Source organism: Arvicanthis niloticus, chromosome 12 (genome assembly GCF_011762505.2).
Source record: "Arvicanthis niloticus isolate mArvNil1 chromosome 12, mArvNil1.pat.X, whole genome shotgun sequence".
Taxonomy (NCBI): Eukaryota; Metazoa; Chordata; class Mammalia; order Rodentia; family Muridae; genus Arvicanthis; species Arvicanthis niloticus.
This window is the reverse complement of record NC_047669.1, coordinates 66,931,406-66,954,139: the sequence shown is the minus strand read 5'-3', so window position 1 is coordinate 66,954,139 and position 22,734 is coordinate 66,931,406. Positions and strand designations below refer to the sequence as shown.

The 22,734-nt window shown below is 42.4% G+C and overlaps 1 protein-coding gene across 6 annotated transcripts in view; it reads left to right on the top strand.

Annotated features, from left to right (window-relative positions):
• App (amyloid beta precursor protein) overlaps nucleotides 1-22,734 on the top strand; it is a 227,010-nt gene that overhangs the window by 93,252 nt on the left and 111,024 nt on the right. For all 6 annotated transcript variants that reach the window (XM_034515230.2, XM_034515229.2, XM_034515228.2 and 3 more), the window contains exons 4-5: nucleotides 4,377-4,489; nucleotides 6,861-7,054. In XM_034515230.2, coding sequence (XP_034371121.1) covers nucleotides 4,377-4,489; nucleotides 6,861-7,054 — 307 coding nt within the window. The remainder of the gene's footprint in view (nucleotides 1-4,376; nucleotides 4,490-6,860; nucleotides 7,055-22,734) is intronic.

Below are 22,734 nucleotides of genomic sequence, written 5' to 3'. Positions count from 1 at the left end.
AATTCCTAGAATCTTTTTTTTTCCTGTACAGTCACAATATAATAATTGAAAATGCACTCTTGCTTTTGAACACACAGTACCAGAGAATCTCCTTTTTACCTTTTTAATATCCACTCATTCTCTTTCTTTCCTTTCTCAAACATTTCTTGTGTTAGGGAACCTTACACAATAAACTCACTTGGAAATATTTTCAACTCAATTCCCTTACAACTCAATTGGAGCAGCTAAGACAGAGGATACAAATGCAGTCTGTTGGTGGGGGCCACTTGGAGGCAGAGTCCCCTTCCCTGATAACCCTGGAAAGCTTCATAGCAGGAGAGCTCCCATCCTTGGACCATGAACATGAGACTATAGGTTTCCATGGACTGTCTATCTACCTTGTGACTACCGAGAATGGTGTCATACAATCCCACTGAGTTCAAGCCACTGTCTGACGTGTTCTAATTGATGCAGCAGAATGCATTTCCAGCCAGTATATTTGGCTTACTGGATAATTTTAGTCTAGTTCTTTTTTTTTTTTTTATTGCCAGATTGACCAAATCATAACATTAAAGTATTTCAGGGGCTAAGAATAAATCATTTTCTTTATAAAAGCCAAAGGAAATTGGCCATTCTAAACATTGTGACCGGAGTTTAAATGAGTCAAGACATCTCTCTTGAAAGATAGAGAGCAGGGACACCTGGAATTTTAGCTCAGCTCAGCTGCCTGTTGGCCCTGTGAACAAGCCACTGACCTGGACTTCTTCCTTCACATCTACAAAATGAGGTAATTTAGGTTAGACATTTGTTCTCACCGACACCAGAGAGCCAGCAATGGAAGCCTGCAGGGTCCCTGTTGATTTCCACATCTTTGTTTTCTTGCCAAGATATCAGCCACGTGCACATTTTATCTACTTTAAAAACCCTCTTTCCACAGAAATTTGCATTTGTGCTTTAAATATGAAATTCTTTTTTTCACATAAAAACAGTTTACATGGCTACCAATCAACACGCCCAGTGTTTATTGGAGAATTTTTCTGTTTAGAGTAAATGTTGCCTCATTTCCTAGACAATATGTAGATATGAGTACAACTTCTCATTCTTTTACTTTGAGCATTGGCCACCTTCATGTGGATTCTGTTAAGAAATCCTGGCACTTGAAGCATGAGTCCACATAAACAGGCTTATTTCCAAATCAGAAGCACCCACCCTTGTGTACGGAAACCCCAGGTTATACCTATCATAGATTTTTTTTTAAAAAAAAATCAATAAACCTTAATTTACATATTGCTCCAAGTCTACATAGAGATTTCCCATAACACTAAACCACGTTCTAGCATGGACTTTTTTTTTAAAAAAATTAATTTCTGACAAAGTTCAATCGTCTCGATTCTTAAAGAGATTTTTATTATTTATTTCCGTTTTTAGTTGTACGTGTGGATAATTCTCAGTATAGCAGTCTGCACATGAATGCAGATATCCATAGTTGTTGGAGGTGTTAGATCACACTGGAGTAGGACATGCTCAGAACTCAACAGCTGTATGCTCTCTTTACTACTGGGCCATCTCTCCAATCTCCCTCCCTCCCTCCCTCCCTCCCTCCCTCCCTTTCTCCCTCCCTCCCTCCCTTCCTCCCTCCCTCCCTCCTTCCCTCCCTCCCTCCCTCCTTCCCTCCTCTAACTTTGAGGAAGAAGTTTATAATTTAACCTCTTAACCTTCTTGATGAGTAACATTCTAATATAGCTCCCCCAGCCCTCGGAGGAGGATAAGAAGTGCTGCCCTTCGCTAAATTTCACTTTAAAGGCAAGGCGCAATGAGCTACCATTTTTTGCCCTTTGTCCTGAGGCCTTTTAAAGTAGCTAGTATTAATTCTTTGCTAAAGCAGTTTTCTTCAGCTGTGGGCAATGTCAGCAGCTTTCAGTTAAGTGACATATTCGCAAATTAAAAATTCCCAGTATCCTTTTAAAATAGAATGAACAGTCGTTAGAATGTAAGTAAGGATCCATCAGTGACTGGCTCACCATTGTCATCTAGCCCTGGACAGATGAAACCGATGGATTTGATTTTGTTCCTTGGCACCAATTTTTCTATTTGTACCCCCAAGAACTCATTTAGGCCATGGACCAGAACATCTTATATTTGCTTTTGATATTCTCACAAATGGATTCAATATTAATGGTCTTAGACCAGCATTTAATCTGTCCAGTAATTACTTACGAAACAGAAAAGCATCTCAGTTGCATATATGGCTGATCGTGCTATCTAAAGAAGATGGCTATATTAAGGCTCATGGCCACTTCTATCTTCCTGTACCCCTTTCCTAAAATACCTCAGTCATTAGGTATGTCCTGGCAGCCAGGATTGTTACCTGACCTCCTCAGACACCCTGAGTAGTTCACCTGGGAAAGGTGTGTCATTTAGAAAAAGCCTGCCAGTTTTGAATTTTCCAACTTTTCTGAGTTGGTTTGTTTAAAGTTGCTGTCAGCCGGCCAGTGGTGGCGCACGCCTTTAATCCCAGCACTTGGGAGGCAGAGGCAGGCGGATTTCTGAGTTCGAGGCCAGCCTGGTCTATAGAGTGAGTTCCAGGACAGCCAGGGCTATACAGAGAAACCCTGTCTTGAAAAAACAAAAAATAAATAAATAAATAAATAAATAAATAAAAATAAAGTTGCTGTCATTTACTTGGCTTTATTTTATAGCTCTCTAGGTTGTGACATCATTTGCAATACTTTTTCTTTCCTCATAGATTGTATCTGTTTAGCTCTGGAACTAGGTTACAACATGCTGTGGTACACGCTGCCTTAGGCAGGTTTCTTTGTAGGGGTTTCTCACTTGGGAAGTGGATTTGTGGGAGATGACATCATCACTCTGTGTGGAGTGAGATGCATAATGCAGTTGCTTTTTCGCCCCCATCTTTTGCACAGGTGGGATGTTTTGAAGTGCCTTGTGCCGTCCCTTCCTTCCTTCCTTCCCTTCCGGCCTTCCCTTCCTCCCTTCCCTTCCTCCAGTACAAGCATGCTTGCCAGAGCTGTGTCAGGAATAGGGATGGAATAGCGTGATGGTCAGTGCTAATTGTCAGAATCTAGAATCACCTGGGAGACTGGCCTCTGAGCATGCCTGTGGTTGATTATCTTATTCTGTTAACTGGGGTGAGACAGGTCGCCCACTGTGGGTGGTGCCATTCCCTGGCTGGGATCCTGTGCTGCATAAGTGGAAAAGGGGAGCCTAGTAGCCTGTTGCATTCCACATTCTCTGCTTCCTGGTTGTGGATGTAACAGCTGTTTAAGGGACCTATTGTCTATTTCCCCACCATGATGGACCCTATGTACCCTTGAACCATGAATCAGAGTCAGCTCTTGCTCCCTTAGCTTGCGTTTGTCAGAGAATTCTATTTTTACAGCAGGGAAAATCAGAAGATAAATGAGGTGCCGTCTGTACGTTGTGAAACTTGTCTTCATGGCTTACTCTGCTCATCCACTTAGGCTAACCTTTAGTGATATTTCGACCTGAAGACATTCCCTAGTGCATCCAGTCAGATTGATTCTCTGTGTTGGCCCGGTACTTGCTTCATTCTAGTATGGAATGAAATCTCTTCATTCTTCAACAGACATTCATTGTCTAGTGTGTGTAGATTTTGTGCTGAAGCATAGGGTTGCCACAGTGGATAAAACAAAGAGGAATTCACTTCACAGCTTATGTTACTTTGCACTGTCAATCTTTCATCCTTATGAGTATGTATGGACATGCATGAACATGTATGTATGTGTATACACGAAGGGTGATATATAACACTTCTAAACTTGGAGTTCCAATCGTACCTAGAAACCTTTCTCATGAGATGTAAAGTTCAAACAAAACAGGATTCCATAATTTGAACGAATTACTCTCTTTTCATGTGTTTTTATATCAACATATGCATAATAAACATTGTGTATGTATAGATTGGAGCTTAACATTTTAAAATGCCACAGTCTCTTAACAGCTTGCAAGCAGTTTAAATTTACAAAATACAAAAACAGACATCACTATTGATAGTGCTCAGATTGAAACTATCCATTTTTGTACTTCAATCCTTGATTCGTTTCTGTACTTTAATCTTTGGTGACAATGAATGTCAGTGACTACTTGTGCAGCTTTCATATGGGTACAGAAGCTGAAATTAATTCAAGGAGAGGGCACTTGGCATATGTAGTGACCGTCCATCCATCAAGTCCGTAATTCTTAGGGAACTTGGAAGTTGGTTGTTTAAAGAGGCTGACCCACCATTTTAAAGGTTTTGCAGTCTTTGTGGGGCTTTTCAGGCGTTGAAAGCTGGGTAAGTTCTCTGACCTCCGTCTAGCCTGTGTGAAGTCAGCAGACACACGTGAATGACACACGGCATCTTTCCTCTCTTTCAGTTGGTGAGTTTGTAAGCGACGCCCTTCTCGTGCCCGACAAGTGCAAGTTCCTACACCAGGAGCGGATGGATGTTTGTGAGACCCATCTTCACTGGCACACCGTCGCCAAAGAGGTACTAACCTTTGCTCACTTCTCTGCAGAGAGATCTCCTGGGGGCAGGGGCAGGGGCGTGCATACAAAGATATTTTTAGAGGGATGTTGAAGGCAACAAGTTCTTTATGGAAGTAATGTTTATGTGACATGAGCATTTTGGAAACTGAGTTTACTTTTTAGAGTAATTTTTTTTGCAAGGTCACTGAACAGAAAGTCCCATGAGCTGCCCTGTACCATGTCTGTACACACCTTTGTGCTTCTGATGGTCAGTGATAGCTCTCATTAGTTACATGTTTGGGCTACATCTTACAAACAAACATAAAGCTGTCGTCTTTAATAACCTCACAGTCCACATCCGTTTCCGTTTATTTTCTACTGATGCTCTCGTTTCACGTGGCTTGCGTAATTTAGCTAGCTACTGGTGAGTGAACTGGTAGGCAAGGAAGCCACATGTTCAAGGCCACCTCTGAGGCTGAAGTCATTACGTCATACCCTCCCCTGCCACCTCCCTTTCTACGGTGAGTGCATCTGTGGCAGCATGCTCAGCCCTTTGCTACCCACTGCTTTGGGCTAAGTCAGTGGAATACTAAAGATGAATTAATGCAGTGAGCGTCACCGTGAATTCCCACCCTCAGACAGCACTGAGCCTTGGGCTTAATTATAATGCTTTTCTCCAAAGTGGTGGTGTCAAGATGGTGACATCAGTGTTCTAGAATTAGGGTCCTTTATCTAGCTCAGGAGTTCACTACCAGGATCAGTTTTGCACTCCTGTTCCATCCTAGAAACATTTTTGCTTGTCCAAGCTGTAGGGCATCACCACTGGCATGGCGCAGTCAGAGACCGACAGTCTGCTAAAGAGCCTCCAGTGAACGGGGTAGATTCCACTTGGCAACATTTTCCTTTTTCTTTCTTACCAAGGATTGACTCCACTGTCTCATCCATGCTGAGCTGTTATCAGTCTCTGAGCTGTATCTAAGGCCCTGTTTCTAATTTGTATTTTGAGTTAGAAAGTAAAGTCTTGCTAAGTGGCTCAGTTTGGTCTTGATAATACTCCAGAGTTCAGTCAGGCCTTGAACTTGCCACAGCCTTGAAAGCAGCCAGAATTATAGATTTGTAGCACCAGGCCTGACTCCTCGGCAAATTAATTTGGTTCAAAATGTCAAATGCGTTGATTCGCAAATTAAAGGGGGGAAAGGGGGTTAACATTATTTTTATATTTCATAAAATAGTGTGTTCTGACTCACTGTAAAACAAAACTTTCTTTACCTGAAAGTGGTTTTGTAAGCTGAGGAGCTGCCCGAGCTGAGCGTAGGCCACATCATTTGAAGCCCAGCTTCCCAAATGAGAGCCTCACGTTGCGCTTCCTCTGAGTTTGCAAAGGAGAATTCCTTTACTACTAAGAAACAGCAAACTGGTGATTCCTGTGAGGGGGGAAAAAAGTATCTATAATAGTTTTTACTGTTTCCCTAGGCACATTGAATTATTAATTTTTTCTTCTGTCACTGGGAGATAGTCTCCCAGTTTTCTCTTGATGCCGATTTCTGCAAAATTAGCAGATCCCAGGCAATCAAAAAGATACCAAAAAAGAAATCCGGGCTGTGGAGGGCAGTTTCTTCATTTCCGGAACTGAGACTCTGAGATATGAGCCAAGAGACACAGTTTCCAGAATAAGGTGCAACTAACTGCCTATCCAAAAATCTGCATCTGGGGTGGAGGAAAGAGGGGGTAGGCAGACCTAGACAGAGACTTCAACTCCTGATGAGCTATCAGAGCCCAAAGCATAAATTGTTCCCTGATGTTTGTTCCCATATTTAGACTTCTTGAACCTGGTTGCTTTTCATGTTTACTTCATAAACATAATACATCTTTAAAAATGTTTAGGTAGATTTATGTTTTGTATATATTGCCTGCATGTGTGTATATGCAGCAGGTGTGGTGTGTGGCTAGTGTCCACACCGGCCACAGAGTCAGAATTAGGTATTGGATCCATAGACCTGGAGGTAAGGATGGTTGTGACCCATCCTGTCTGTTCTGAGGGTGGACCTGGTGCCCACTGCAAGAGCATCAGATGCCTTTAACCACTCGGCCTTCCCTCAACCCCACATATCAAGAAACAATATAAAGAGAGAATACCACGCAGCCCCTGCTGAAGACCAGGTTACAAATGCGTTCAGACAGCAAGCTGCCCTTACCTTTTGGAGTTGGCTCTGAATGTGTCTGTCCATGCTGTCCATGTGATTGTCCCATCTGTGGCTGCCTGGCTGCGTTTCGATTGTTCCAGCTGTGGGTACGTGGCTGTGGTTCAGGCTGTGGCTGCAGTTTGATTGTCCCGGCTGTGGCTACGGTTCGCGTGCCTCTGTGTCCTCACTGACTCCTCCTTCTTTCTGTAGACCTGCAGCGAGAAGAGCACTAACTTGCACGACTATGGCATGCTGCTGCCCTGTGGCATCGACAAGTTCCGAGGGGTAGAGTTCGTATGCTGCCCGTTGGCCGAGGAAAGCGACAGTGTCGACTCTGCGGACGCAGAGGAGGATGACTCTGATGTCTGGTGGGGTGGCGCGGACACAGACTATGCTGATGGCGGGTAAGGTGGCTTTTGAGTTGGGTCTCAGAGAGGCTGAACCCTCTCATTTCTTACACAGTTTTTATAGTCTCTGAATGCATCTTTCTGTCTCCCAGTGAAAAGAGCCCTCCCACTCCAGGTATATTTGATAATAGCAGAAAAATCTAACCCTAAAGGACTGTTACGATTCTCGTGTGCCGCTTACTGTTAGTGTTACTGGTGTACCTTCATGAAGTCATTTGACCATCACATTTGACTGTCAAAAATACTGATCAAATTCCACTGCCAGCTGCGCCTCGGTAGTTCTGACATGATGCTGGTAGATGGGGGCTCCGTGCTGTAGCATTCCATTTTGCCCTGCCATTTGGAAATACTTTTAAACGCCCTTTCGTGAACTCAATACAAATTTTTTGTTAAGGAAAACTTGGTTTGTGTTTGTATATTTACTTTTGAGGATCTCTTTCTTTTTTGTGCTTGGTTCAGTTTTGGATGGATGGGTGGGCACCTCCCCTCGACCATCTGTTTCCTTTGTGTAGTTAGCAACATTCATAAACGTTTACTGAAGTTCTTTTACTGTCTTCAGTTTCATGATTGCCTGTTTACATATTTTTTTACCTCCTTTTCCTTGGGATCTTAACCCCTTCATTCATTATCTGACTGCCGTTTTCACTTGAGGACAAATATCCATATTCAAATCAAAAGGCTATGAAACGAGAATTTCTGTGTTAGACATATGACCCAGTTCATTGATGAATTCAGGCTATACCATCCCCGAAATGGTATGGCTCATTGGCTCAGGGGTTTTTGTCAAGGTCCTTTCAGCTGCTCCCCAGAGTTGTCTAGATCAAACAGAATACCAAATACAAATCACAAGAACTTGGTATCAGTGCTTCATTTTAGTGCTAGTTACCTGAGTTTATTAAGACTTGTGTGTATGTGTATGTGTGTGTGTGTGTGTATGTAGGTATGTGTGTTACAGTCTTTTATATCCCCTCTTTACCATTTACTTTCTGTATGTGTGTGTATGTATGTAGGTAGGTATGTGTGTTACAGTCTTTTATATCCCCTCTTTACCATTTACTTTCTGTATGTGTGTGTATGTATGTAGGTAGGTATGTGTGTTACAGTCTTTTATATCCCCTCTTTACCATTTACTTTCATCCACACATCTATTTTTGAGACAGGATAGAGGCTACCTAGATAGGATACATACAGAATAGAGACTACATGTAGCCCTGGCTGGCCAAGACTTGCTATGTAGAATAGGCTGGACCACAACTCACAGCTAGAGCTACTGCTGCCTCCTGAGTGTTGGAATTAAAGGCTGGCACTACTTACTACATCTAGGTAATTGTCTTGTCCCCCCTCCCCTCGCCTCCCAAAATAATTACATTTGATCTAGCTTGACATAGACCCAAGGAAACCGAACATAGATTTTCAGATACTTCTCAGTGATGTAAACGTTCACCACCTATGTAGAAGTCTTCTGTTTCCCAGACAAGAAGTCTCGGGGGAGGGGGGGGGGAATCAAAATTTACTTCTGAGATTTTTGTCATCCAGTGGGTCAGGGGTTCCCCATAATTGTTGGACACCCCACTCCCCTGTACCTCTGTTCTATGTGCCACATGTGGGACAGTACTGGGTTAAACTTAATTATGTCGTTTTTATTTTTAGAAATGAGGTGGCCTAGTTCTCATTTATTAGCCCACTGCCATCCTTTCTCAGCCCTAGACTTTCTCAGTCACATCTAGACTTGAACGTTTCAGGGGCTTCTGACACAAATCCTCTCCTTAGGTGTCTGACCACAGAACCAATACAACCAGTATTCCTAAACGAAAATCAAGTTTCTTAGCCTAGCCGTTGTCTCTTTTTTCCCAATAGTATACTTGACTTGCTAACTTCCAGTAACTCGCCTGACCACGGATTGAGAAAATATGCAGAATGGTATTTAAACCTGGAAACTTCCATGCCATGTAGTGTTACAACTCTAAGGCGTTAGATTATGTATTGGTGACCATATTTGGTAAACTGGGGTTGATGTCACAAGGGAGTGTGTGTGTGTGTGTGTGTGTGTGTGTGTGTGTCTGTGTGTGTAAGTAGAGGTTAGAGGTCAACATTGGGTGTCTTTCTTAACTATCCTCCACCTTATTTTTTTATACATAAGCACTGGGGCTCAGACTTGGGCTGTCATGATTGTGTGGCAAGCGTTTCACCAACCTCTATCTCCCAGCCCCATTAAGGACTTTCAGATTTTAAAATGATTATTTTTATTTTCTTGAGAGCCACCAAACTTTGCGAAGCTTCTTTTGCATGTGACGCATTTTATGTGTCTCGTAAAACCTCCTCTTCACTGGGTCTAGTTTTCCACAGGTCTTGATCCTTTCATCCCACACTTTTTCTGATGGACTGACACCGTTGCCCCCAGCACTGACAACACCATCGGAAACCACTGTATCAGCGGCCCTTTCTCTTGCTTCTGGAAGTTGATCCGGGCTTTGCATTCTGACCCAAGTCTCTTGTGTATTCACCACGTCACTGAGTAACTGTACCTTGTTGATACCCATCTCTGAGTCTATGACTTCTTTCTGTTCTCACTGTTACAAACCCCAAGTTGAGACGTTTGTTTTTCTCCTCTGAATGTATTGTGTTTGAATGTGTTATGGTGCTTCTTAGCGAAAGGATATAGTGTGTTATCTAAACCAGAGAGAGCACTCAGACCTCAGCCTTCCCCTGCCGGGGTTGTGTGGTCACCCTGTCATTATCATCAACTTGAAATGCAAGCTGGCTGCTCCCCTAATTATCTTCCTTTGTATTCTGACTCATGTCCCCACCTCTCTCATCCCTTGGAGACAGTGCATGCTTAGTATTCCCAAACATTACTCTGATCGTACATCTGAACCACTCACCAGATCTGGCTGCATTTCACAGTCATCAAGACAGCAGCAACATACAATCCATGGACTTTCTTTTCTTTGCCCCTGATCATCCTAATCAGGACAGAGTGAACACATAGCCATTCACATATACCCTTACACACCCTAGACGTGCAGATATGCTCACATTTTCCTAAACATATTTCGGTCAATTCTCAATGTCAGGGAAGACTTAATTTCTTCCTATATTCGCTTCTGAATTTCCTAAGGTATCGAGTTGTGTAACTGACCCTGCTTAATTCCATTCCTTAGTCACTTTGTAACATCAGCTGAAACCTTAATGTTTCTAGATGCTCTTAATTACTATCTCCTTTTGAGGACAGATCATCTTCTACATAGCCACCAATCCAAACCAACCCCATTTGCCTTGGTCCCTAACATCACCTTTCTTCCTTGCTGTATCTATGACCCTTTCACAGCTAACCACTGCAGATTTCTACAGCAAGGTACCTGGCGTTTGGTGGATACTCGGTGCATGTTAATTAAGCAGATGTGTAAATCTCCTCTGCCACCTAAATATCTCCTCTCCTTTCTTCTTCTAGCCCCTTGTCCCTGTCTTTGTCTTTTTTGTGCTCTGCCTGGATTCCTGATTCTCTCCACTCCTTCCACTACCCTTTCCATTGTCACTGGCTCCTCCCCTCTTTACCCACAAACCTTCTCTTTCTTGAATCATTCTTCTTTGCCATTCCTTTTTTGGGGGTGGGGAACACAGCAATTAAGGTGCCTATCTCACACTGTCCGATCCTTCTAGGCTGGCTCATCACTGTTCCATTGTGGGTTTCTGGTGTTTGTTTGGAGACGTTAGTGAATGATGATGACATACTTCTTGGGATGTCAAAATAAGAAAATATTGTAACATAGGAAAACTAAGGTTAAGACCTGGCATGTGTCCTGGATGTCCGATACATTACAGTGGACTTGTACAATAACCACAAAATAAAATGAGTTTTGCTCAATTATTTTTTTTCTCCAAGAAAGAGTAAAAGTCAGAAATGCTATTTCTTCTTACAGTTAGAATGCTCACAAAGAAACCCGGAAGCTAAAATGTAGCCAGTGATGGGATTCCAAGGGTTAATAGCCTGTCTGTTTCTGAGAGTTTGTCACTTAGCAAGTGGAAACACCTGGCATAATTGTATATACATCAGGTGCTCAGCAAATATTTGAGTAGAATTGGAGTGGCCTTGACATCAAATACAAACAGAGACATAGTCATTATAGCCAAAGGTCACCATATACACACAAACTGATTGTTATATTTAAAAAAAAAAAAAACTGAGGAACATCATTCTTGGCAAGCAATGATTACAAGAAATTGCATCAGAAATCTCTGAAGCTAGAAATTGACTTGAAAAAGTACTGAGACCAAAGGAAAGTTAATCACTTCTTAATTACCTTCAATGTAGAGCCTACATGAATACCTTATTCAAAAATTGTGATGAAATTATAGTTATAAGTAAAGACAAGATTACTTTTCTTAGGCTGTTGGGTGAAAGTCAGTTTGTGTTTGTTTTGTTTTGTGTTTTTGACAGTACCAACCATTGTACCTAAGGCTCTATGCTTGGGGTGGGGGAAGGGGGCTTTACCACTGGGGTATACAGTCTTTGCCCCTTTTGTTATTATTTGTTTTTAATTTCCTTTTGTGACAGAGTCTCCCTCTGTAGTACAGGTAAGCCTTCAGCTTTCTGTACTCTTGCATCAGCTTCCAGATTAGCCAAGATTATGGGATGTGCAACCACACTGGCTCTTAAAGTCCACTCTGAGACTGACTTTTTCCTTTGAATCAGTAAGTCCCTTTTGTTTCTGTCAACTTGAAGTCCTTAAAAAATAAAAAACACAGAAACAAATAAACAAACAAATACCTGCAGGTAAAACTCCCAGTGAATACAAGTAATATTTACCAGCTGCTGGCAAGCATTCTGTGATTTGAGAAACAAACTTCAGTTAAGAGCAGTATTTCCCAATAGAGAATGATTTTTCACTCAAGGGGCATCTGGCAATGTCTCTGGGCATTTTGAGTTGACACAGTATAAGTGGGAGTGAGACAGAAATGTCATTGTCATCAGGGAGGCTAGGGATGATGACACTGCCAAACATCCCATAGCATAAAGGATAGCTATATGACATTGTGGAGTGTGCTGGGGTTTGGGAACCCCCAATTTGGATGCAAGAAAGAGGCTCAAAGGCCAAGAGCAACTTGTTGCTTTTGCAGAGGACCTAGGTTTGGTGCCTAGCACCATCCATAACCATCCGTAACTGTACATCCAGGGAGTCTGCCATCCTTCTCTAGCCCCCATGGACACTACATGCGCACACTTTGCACACATATATGTAGGCTAAACATTGTACACATAGGATAAGAATATATAAATTTAAATTAAAACCAGTTTTTTCCAAGTGTCAGGGTTCATACCTATAGACCCAGCACTTGGGAGACTAAGACAGGACGCTCTTTGGGAGTTCCAGGTCACTGGGCCACATGGCTTGTTCCAGGCCAGCCAGGACTACATAATAAGACTCTGTTCAAAAGAACAAAACAAAAAACCCAAAAGAACCACTATTTGCAGGCTTGTTTAGCATTTTACTTCTAGAGAAATTACCCTCCATTCAAGGCTCAACCGCTAGTTCTACATGGTAAGAGAAGCAACCATCTACCCACCTTAACAGTCTTCCTCTAAAGTACAGCTTTAGTTTCTCTCTCTCTCTCTCTCTCTCTCTTCCTCCCTCCCTCCCTCTCTTCCTTCTTACCTCTCTCCTTCCCTACCTCCCTTCCTCCCTTTCTTCCTTCCTTCCTTCCATCCATTAAAATAAACCTTCCTAACCTCAGCTGTAGCCTTAAAATGCTATCTGTCATCAAAATGTGCAATGAACTTTTATTGAGATTTCTCATTTGTACCAAATTATTTTGTGACATCCAACTATGATGTCATTTTTACTACTACGGTAAACTACCATTATATTTGGGGGGGGGGGTTGTAGTTTAATATATTCAGTGCATTTTAAAAGCATGGGAGAGTCTCTCTTCTTAATGTTCATTGCATTCAATTTGAAATTTTTAAAGTTGTTATATTGGGGCGAATTATTATGGTTTGATCTGATTGTAAGTTTTATCAATTTGGTCTATATAGATTTAGTTATAGCTAAAACAAAATTTCAATCCCAAAGCACTACTGTCGTTTACCTTCCATTCCAAGTGTTAACGTTTATTCCTTGAGTTATGTTTATTAGGGTTCATCGTCTGTCTTTATCCCACTGTGAGATGTTGTGCAGGAGGTCCATGCAGAACACAGACGTCCATGAACTCTTAACCAGTCCTTGTAGGCAGGTTAGGAAGTTCACATTAAGGCCAGGTTTGTAAGTAGTACTATGCTATGTATATTGGATGAAGAATCACTTTCATTATGGTCTCTGTATCCCAGACATTAACAGCCACATGGCTTTACGGAGAGTACCGTTCACAAATACATGATTTAAAGTTTGTGAAAAGTTGCCATCCAGTCAAGCAGTAAATTTCTTCACTTCTGTCTTAGCAATGATGCTGAAACATTCACAGCTTTACCTGATACCCAGCTGTCATGGGAATTTACGTCTATTTGTAGGTCAACACTTTGTATCTTTAAAATTAGATGAAAAGAGAGGGGGGTAAGTTTTATTTGGTCATCTATCTTCTCCTCTATATCTGTGGAGCTGAAGTTCTTAGAGTAATCTTTTTCAGTTTCTGCCTTGAGCTTTGAGAAAATGCTACTCAATGCTCCAGACAGACAAAAGCATCAGGATGTTGGATGGACACCAAGTGATTCACACAGATGATAAACTGAGGCCTGGAATCTTTGTCAGTGGACGAGTCAAGTCTGAATGAAATTGATGAAGCAGCGCATGGCTTTGAGAAGCGACTGTCACAGTGCTGGCTTGGCAGCTTCCAGAGCTGGGCCAGGCTGTCTGCCTCTTGTCTGAATAAAGGAGCTAATTTGAAAATGATGAATAGGGAAATCGCAGAGACTTGTACTTTTCCCTTGAGGACACTGGCTGCCACTACCAAGGTCTTATTAGAAGTGCTGTTTCTATATTTAATAAACTTGGGCCACATATACATCCAGAAGAAAAACAAATCACTTTAATATTGTCTTTACCAGACTCCAGATATGTGGCCAAGCCAGTGGGGTTTGTTTTGGTGATGGCAGAGAGGAGAGTGTTTTTCCTGTATAGGACTTCGCTGCTGGTATCTGAGGTGCATCTGGCAGTGCACTGAGCTTACTGGAGGACAGTGCTCTGTCATCGGAAATCATCAGATGACACATACTACACTCTTGTGTTATTTGAAGGCCTGGATTATTCAATGATGGTGCTTTCAGGTCCGTGGTCAGATAGTGAAGCACGAGAAAGAAAATACAAATCTTTATTATTTTGACTGGATTCAGTTACTGGTACCCACAAGAGCTAATTTCCTGTTGAAGCTGAGATCAAGATAATGTCATCTTTAGAGTACAATCCCTTGTTTATATGGAATTTATCACTGTGTCATGTAAAAGTCACTTTGAAAATTAAGTCACTTTGAAAATTTACATATTAAGTTTTTATGCCAAAAGATATTTCTCTTCCTAGAACTATGTGGCATGAATTGGTGCCAATAGCTTTCTGTAAGAAACTCAGCAAAATCTAAAAGTTGTATTTCTGTAGAAGAAAGTCACTCATTAGGCAACTATATTCTTTCAGTTCCCACATTTATGAAATAACATTTCAGGGAACCAGTGAAATTAATTGTGAAACTAAAGATGGCAGGCATGCCCAATTTAGTTGAAGCCAGGACTTGAGTGTGTCCAAGTAGATGAGAAAAGAGAGGTCCTGTTAGCAAAGAAGATGGTCTGGTTTTGCAATAAATGACTCTTAGACGGAGAGACTCACACAGGTCAAATCACAGAGAGTAAGAGACCGTGGAGTGTTCAGCCGTAAATGACATCTCCGCCATGCTCCCTTGGCTCGGGGATCATCACAGAAAGTGTTAGAGCCAAAGGTCCCAGAGGGCTACTCCAAGAAAGGGTTCTTTTTGGACATCATAGGCTCGATGCCCATGTGAACCCATAGCAGCTGTGAATACATGCAGAAGACCTGTGTAAGATCAAAACCAGTCAAAACTCTAATGTGGGGGCTGGAAGGGATCAGGAAGTGCCACTCCTAGTTGAAGAGCTATTGACAATGGATAGCTTCATGGAGAGAGTGTGTCAGTTTTTTTTTAGGGGTGCAGGCCAGGGTAGGTTGTCCATGTACCAGTGGTTGGCCCTATGCCTAGTCACATACCAGCGGTGCTGTGCCTGGTTAATATATTAATAAATAACGAGAACATGAAGTTGTGAGGTAGCCGTGGAGGGAAGAGACTTAAGAGGAGGTGGAGGGGTAAGAAGAGATGAATTTCATTAAGATGTTATAAACATGGATGAAAATCTCAAAGAATAATTTAAAATGTACATTAAAAAAAGAAAAAAAAAAAAGCTTTAACCCTAGCATATCTGGTTGAGCCTGTTTCCTCTGACAGGGGAAATGTTAGATATTCTCTATCCCAGTGTTTTTTTGGTCTACTGATTAATGTTCGGACACATTTATAATGTGTGGACTGGATCTTGAAGAGAGGGAAACCCCTGTGGAGCTGATCTGTAGGCTACCCCACCCCAACTCTGTCTCATGCTGTCAAACAGAAAAGCATTCTTCAGGGCTTGGAGCCCAGTGTCCTACCTCTGCTCAATAATCATGGCCAGTATAATGTGTTCTTTTTTCAGTCAACTCTTTTAAGGCCATGTCGCTGTTATAACTGATACTGATAGATGAGCACATCTTAGGCCTTTTGTTTTAAATGAGGCTGAGAACATCTTAAAGTGGCTGTTGGTAGCAAGCAAGGGATAACACTCTTTTTTACCTGTCTATCTCTTACGTATGCAAGAATTATTTTAAAGAGGAAAAAAAAATACTAAAATATATGATTCCCTATGACTGGAAATTGTCTATTAAATTAGTTGTGGTTGACTTTGGTTCTCTTAGATATTTTAAATAGAAACTGAATGGCTACTTAAACTTTCCATTTCCACATCGAAAAACCGTCCATTTTAGATCTCAGATATATATTTCAGAAACACAGAAGAACTACAAGTAAGAGAAGATTAACTTTTTAATCTCCTGCCCCCCTGGAATCTGCTGTTCATTGGCTTCCCATTGTAGAAACTTTGATTGTCATGTTAATCGGCCTTCAGCAGAATTTTACAGCCAGGGTAGTTGGAGCCAGAGCTGAGGAGCTGTACAAGTGTCAGATGTCACGATGAAATCTTAGGCTTCATGAAAATGTGTGTCCAGGGTATTCCTGGGATAGCGGCACCCTGTTTAATCGTGGAGTAACTCAGGTGCTAAGTCCATTGACAAAGCATTGCCAGGAACCTATCCCACAAGACTATGAGATCCAATGCTCATACAAGTGGTGAAACTCCTTAGCAACACAGGACTTGGAGCATCTGAAACAAGGAGGCCTTTTAACTCCCTTTGGCTTGGCAGTATTGTTTCCACACATGCACATTGGGAATGGAACATTTTAGATACACATCTATGACTTCCAGGATCTCTGGTTCAACATCTACATTAAATATTTTTGCTCTGTCATCAACACAAGCAGCAGGCTTTCCCTTGGATCCCCTTGGTTTTACTGTCAGGTACCAGTACATGCCCAGGCATCTGTGGGCCAAGGAGCATTTATAGCAGACCACATAAAGCTTGAAAGGTCCTTGGAATCCTTCCTTCCCTCTTCATAAGCGACTTGCCTGTCCTATTATTTCCTGCCTGCTCTTCCTGTGTGCTCACATTGATTGGGTCTTTTGTTTATCGGTTTATAACTATCTGATCAGTTGTTGGTTTTAAATTGTCTGTTAAATTTGTGTTTCCTGACCATCTTCTTTAGGTTACTGTGGTATTTTCCTTTCTATCCCGTTCTCTCTTGTTTTCTTTGACTCTAAATATTAGTTGAGGCAAGTAGTTCAAGACTTACTTCTACAGCCCGGGAGACCTCGTTATTTTACAGATAAATGAATTCCAGTGCATACAGGTGCTGTTATTGGCTGCCTTGCCCCCCACCCCACAATTGGGTTCTGTGAAATCTGTTCTATCTTTAGAAACATTCCCTGGAGTTACATCTTGGAACACAGAACTCTGCACTGTTACTTCTGCAAATTCTGCCAGGTTTACTTCACCTACTCTGCCCATCCTGCCCAATACAATCTTAGTCCAAAGTACCTTAAAAGACAACCAAAACTAGAACCCTCCTAATGTCTTATAATTAACTTTCTCCTATACTTTCATCCTTCTTCCCATACACATTGAAAACTTATAGCCTCTATAGAGCAGCTACAGTGTGGAACATGTATATGTATGCATAGTCCTGACGAGGAACTCTCCAAGATGCTTTGTTGACTTTCCAACACACTAAGAAACTGATATGCAGGGAGAACATGGGAAACCCTGCTTGAAGGGATGTAGGTAATGATGGTGGATATAGTTACAGAGCTTGTTTTTGTGTCAGTTCTTCATGTAATGTATGGTGTGTGTGTGTGTGTGCCTATCTGTCTGTCTGTCCATCTGTGTTCCTCTTATATATGTATATATGCAGGTGAATGTACATGTGTGCATATGTATGTGGAAGCCAGAGAATAATCTTGGCTATTGCCCCTCAAGTGGTGTCTACCTTGTTTTTAGAGACAGGCTACCACCGGTGTAGAGCTCACCAAATAAGCCAGGCTGGCCAATCTGTGAGCCCCAGAGATCTTTTGATCCCAACCTCCCCACTCTGGGATTTATAAATGTGGACCATCATTCTTAGCCATATATATGTAATCATCACTTATATATGAAAAGGGGAAGCTCCCTCTGGGTGTCAGCCCCCTTATCCCTCCCCACCTCCTACTTCCTCACACAATCAAGTCTCTGTGGAACTAGGCACAGCCTCTCCCACTGAGGCCAGACAAGGGTGTCCATTTAGAGGCTCAGCATCTACAGACAGGCAAGGAGGCAACAGGCTCAGGAACAACCCCTCATCCAGTTGTTTGGGGGTTCCACATGAACACCAAGCTGTTCATCTGCTACATATGTGCGGGGGGGGGGGGGGGGGGGTTAGAGGGGTGAGGGGGCAGCTAGGCCCAGCCCATGCTCATTCTTTAGTTAGTGATTCAGTCTCTGGGAGCTCTTAAGGGTCCAGGAGAGTTGACTCCGTTGGTCTTCCTGTGGTGTCCCTGTCCTCTTTGAGTCCCTCAATCTTTCTCCCAATTCATTGGTAAAGATTCCTCAAGCTCCATCTAATGTTTGGATGTGAGTCTCTGCATCTCTTTCCATTGGCTGCTCAGTGGAGCCTTGTTGGGCCTTGGACGAGGTAACTCCATTTAACCTGTTACCTTCAGTCACGTAGGACAGGTAGAGGGCGTGATTAACAAGTCTCTACCTCCAGAGATTTAAATATTAATGAATTTTCAAAAGGCCAGGGGCGTCGCTAATTAAGTTATTCCCTCCCCTTTCTCCCTTCCCTATAAGACTGGTCTCCCCTGGCTTTTGGGGGGGGGGGGAAGCGCGTACTAGTTGCGCCCATTCACCATGCCATGAACAATAAAAGCTTTGGAAAACCGGACTCCACGTGTCCATGGTCTCTCTGCCTGATTCCCAGCTTTTGGAACCCTGGAACCTTGCCGATGCAGCCGCCGGCCCGCCCACCGACAGCTGCATGAATGTGGGATCCTCCGCTGGCGGCGCGGGAAGCCCTGATGCCGGACCGCCCTGAGACTCTGTCACGGGACTCCCTTCCCCCCGCCCGCGAGATTTCTTCCCCACAGAGCCTCTCAGAGAACAGTTATGCTAGGCTCCGGTCTGCAAGCATAATGGAACATCACTAGTAGTGTCAGGGATCGGTTCTTGCCCATGGGATGGGTCTCAGTTTGTGGTAGTCACTGGTTAGCCATTTTCTCAGTCTCTGCTCTATATTTGTCCCTGTACATCCTGTAGACAGGACACATTTTGGGTCAAAGGCTTTGAGGGTTGGTTCTTGTCCTTATCGTTCCACTAGGAGTCCTGCCTGTCTATAGAAAGTGGCCACTTCAGGATCCATATCCCCCACTGCTAATGTCAGCTAGAGTTACTCCCATAGACCCTCTGGGGCCTCTCACCATCCCAGGTCTCTGGCACTTCCTAGAGATTGCCCCTGCCCCTAGCTGATCTCCCTTCTCTCTTCCCTGCTCTCCCTATATATGACCCACCTCACTTCCCTCCCACAAGTACAGACAAATATCCCTGCCTGTAATCGTCCTCCCCTAACTGGCTCATGGACAGTTGGTTTTGTTTGTTTGTTTGTTTGTTTGTTTGTTTGTTTTATTTTCCTGTCTTGGACATCATCAGCTCCTTGTCTCACAGAAACAAACGAATCACCCTTTTTGGAAGAGTGTTCTTCACTATTTCCGTCCTGGCATCCTGTCTGTGTGTGTCCTAGTGTTGACCTCATGCTTGAGTGTTTTATTCGTTCCTTGTCTTTTTCTCCTCCGGTGGAATGTGCACTGTGAGGAAGGGGAACTTACTCTCCTTGTCCCTTTGGGGACCTCACATCTGGCCCAAGTTCTAGCACACAATCTCCACTGGCATTCTCTTGTTGTGTCCGTTGTCTATGGTTTTGGCTTCCGTGATCTAAAAATATTAGCTGGAAATATCTAAAAATAAGATTCACAAACTTTTCAATTGCATGCTGCTGTGAGTAGCATGGTGACATTTTGCACCATCTGCTCCATTCTGCTCAGGACATGAACCACTCCTTTCCCAGCAGATCCACCCTGTGTATGGTTCCAGCCTGTTAGTAGCTGTCTCAGTTTTGTAATTGAAAGTTACGGTATTATAATGCTTGTGGGTTTTTAAAAGCATTTTGTTTAATAATGGTTGTAAAGGACAAACATGGTACTGATAGCTTTTATATTTGTTTGGTTGTTTGTTTATTGTCAAGAGAAGCCTAAAATATAATCTTACACCATCACAAAAAGTACTATACAATAGCATACTGTGAAAAAAAGGACCATATTCGTATAATGTCTATTATAGGGCATTGTTCTAATTGCTCTTTATTGTAGTTATTAATTTCTTACATCTGGTTTATAAAAGTAAATTTTCTGATAGGTATGTGTGTGCAGGGGATAAAATCTGTAATATGTATGGAGTTCAATGCTCTCTACAGTTCCTGTTCCCTCTGGGGGACCCTGGGATGTCTCCTCACACATAATGCTGTTTAAAACATTGTCCCCAATTAATAAATTGAGATATTGATTCTTAAATAAAACCTATAAAGGCATCTCAAAATCTTTCTCATAGATCTCTGAATTGGCAGCAATCTTGAAATACGTTCCTGGAGTGATCAGGGACAGAAGCAAGAGCAGAACAATTAGACTTCAGAAGGCCAGTTTCTGTTTCTACTCCAGGTGATAATGTAAATGGGCCATGTTAGCAATGCACAACGTGAGTGGCCATCTGCTCCATTATCTGTACTCTGTCAGAAATTATAGCTCCTGTTCTTTTTTCTTTTTTCAGTGCTGTTTATTTAAGAGTCATAAGAAAATGATTTCAAACACACTGTATTTGTGGCCCAAGTTTCTGGCCCTTCCTTTCTAGCTGTCTGTTAGATCCTTTTCCAACAATATCTGTCAACAGGTCAAATACGTGATCAAATCCATTAACTTCTGCTCCGTACTACTGGTTCTTCCTGCAGTATCCTGTTGCCATTAGTAACCATCCCTACCCCGTTTCTCCATCTTGAAGCATCAGATTCATCTTCCCACTAAACCCGCTCACCCCCCCCCCCATCCAGATGGTCACCAGTTCTGTTATGCTCTGAAACCCCTCACGGTTTCTCAAGCTCCTTGGCTGGCTGTGCTTCCTTGAACTTTCTCTCTACACGGCCCCTGCCACTCTGTCACCTGTCTGACCTCCATGCCACTCCCAGCACATGAATGTCCGTGTGTGACTGCTCGTCCACATACTGGCTTACAGCTTGTCTATTAGACGCTGGGTTCTTGTGGGTAACGATCCAAAGTCTTTAGCCCGTGAAGACAAACTCTTTGATAGTACAGCAATGGCCTGCCTTCTGTATTCTGTAAATCCTCACTCCTGATCCACAGCCTAATGAGCTCTTGGCCTTTTGTAGTCCTCTTTCCTACGTGTTTGTCCCCATAGCTTCCTACTCATTTATTGCTTCCCAGTTAATTATATTTTGATTCTGTTCTTAAGTCTGACTTTCCCAGGTCTTTTTGTATATATGTATATAAATATGCAATTATATTTATATTTATATTTATATATTGTATAGTGTTTTATATATTGTTTATATATATTTGTATTTACATATTGTTTATATAGAGAAACAATGTTTGATTCATACAATAAACTGATGATAAATAGGGCGAACAATAACTGATACTAAAACAAGGCCATTATATCAGGTTGCAGCAATGAAAGCTACTCAAAATGCATAAATTGTTTCACACAGAAGTTTTCCACTAAATATTTTAAGTCCGAGGCCGACTGAGAGTAACTGAAGCCATGTCTAATCAGGGGAGTTACTGTGTACTTAGTGTCATCTGTCTTTGTGACAGAACAAAGCACTCCTGAAAGCAGCTGTTGTCAGGGACTTAACCTAAAACACAGGACGCAGCCACACTGAGCGCACCGCCCGTGACCCTCTTACCCTTGCTGCCCTGTGTAAGGAACACTGGCATTCCATGTGCTGAGTTTTCCAGATACTTCTTGAGAAGATTCTTGTCAAGGCAAGAAACTAGTCCTGCAGGTAAAGGAAAAAAGATTACAGTGGAAAATCCCTTTTCATAACTAAACATGCGACCCTCGGTTTCCTGGCTACCCAGTCCTTTGATGATGCACTAGTAATAGGATTATTTATTTTACCTTGAGTTTATATCCAATTTAAAATACTCCTTCACTCACTTTAGACCCTCAGAAGCAAAAAAAAAAAAAAAAAAAGTGGAATGAATGTGTGGGCTGTAAACCCCAAAGAACCCTGGTGTGGCTTTTTTCTAACTATTTTTTCCCGGATGAGCCAACAAGACATGTCTGTTCCTTCCTCTTGAGAGTGCAGGTGCAACAAATATTACAGGGTTTTGCCATTTGCTAAAAGAAGGGGCTCAGGTTCCTATGGTTACTTCACGTATGAAACCAATGCGGTTTTCAGGCAGCTTCCCTTTCTCCTTTCCAAGGTCCTCTCTCTCTCTCTCTCTCTCTCTCTCTCTCTCTCTCTCTCTCTCTCTCTCTGTGTGTGTGTGTGTGTGTGTGTGTGTGTGTGTGTGTGTGTGTGTGTGTGTGAGAGAGAGAGGGAGAGAGATGGAGAGAGAGAGGGTGGGACTTGGTTAGTTTCTTGCTTTAAGATAATCCTGGAAGGCTTGGTAAGCATTTAGTTCACAGATCATCTGCAGCTTTATATTCCTTCTCTTGTTAAAGGAAATCAGAAGGGAGGACTGGGCACACTTTTCCTCAGATGCTTATTTTCATTGTCTTCTCCAGCTGCCTTTATTCAATACTTTTCTCTTGACTGGGACCAAATACCAGAACAAGCTATAACCTAAAGTTTCCTATGAAAGACCCACTTCTTAAAAGGCTTCGTGGCCTCCTTAAACCATGCTACCACCTTCTAGGAATCAAGTGTTCAAATACAGGAGTGTATGAGGAGCACTTCACACACAAAGCCATAGCACTGCTTTGGAAAATCCAAATGTT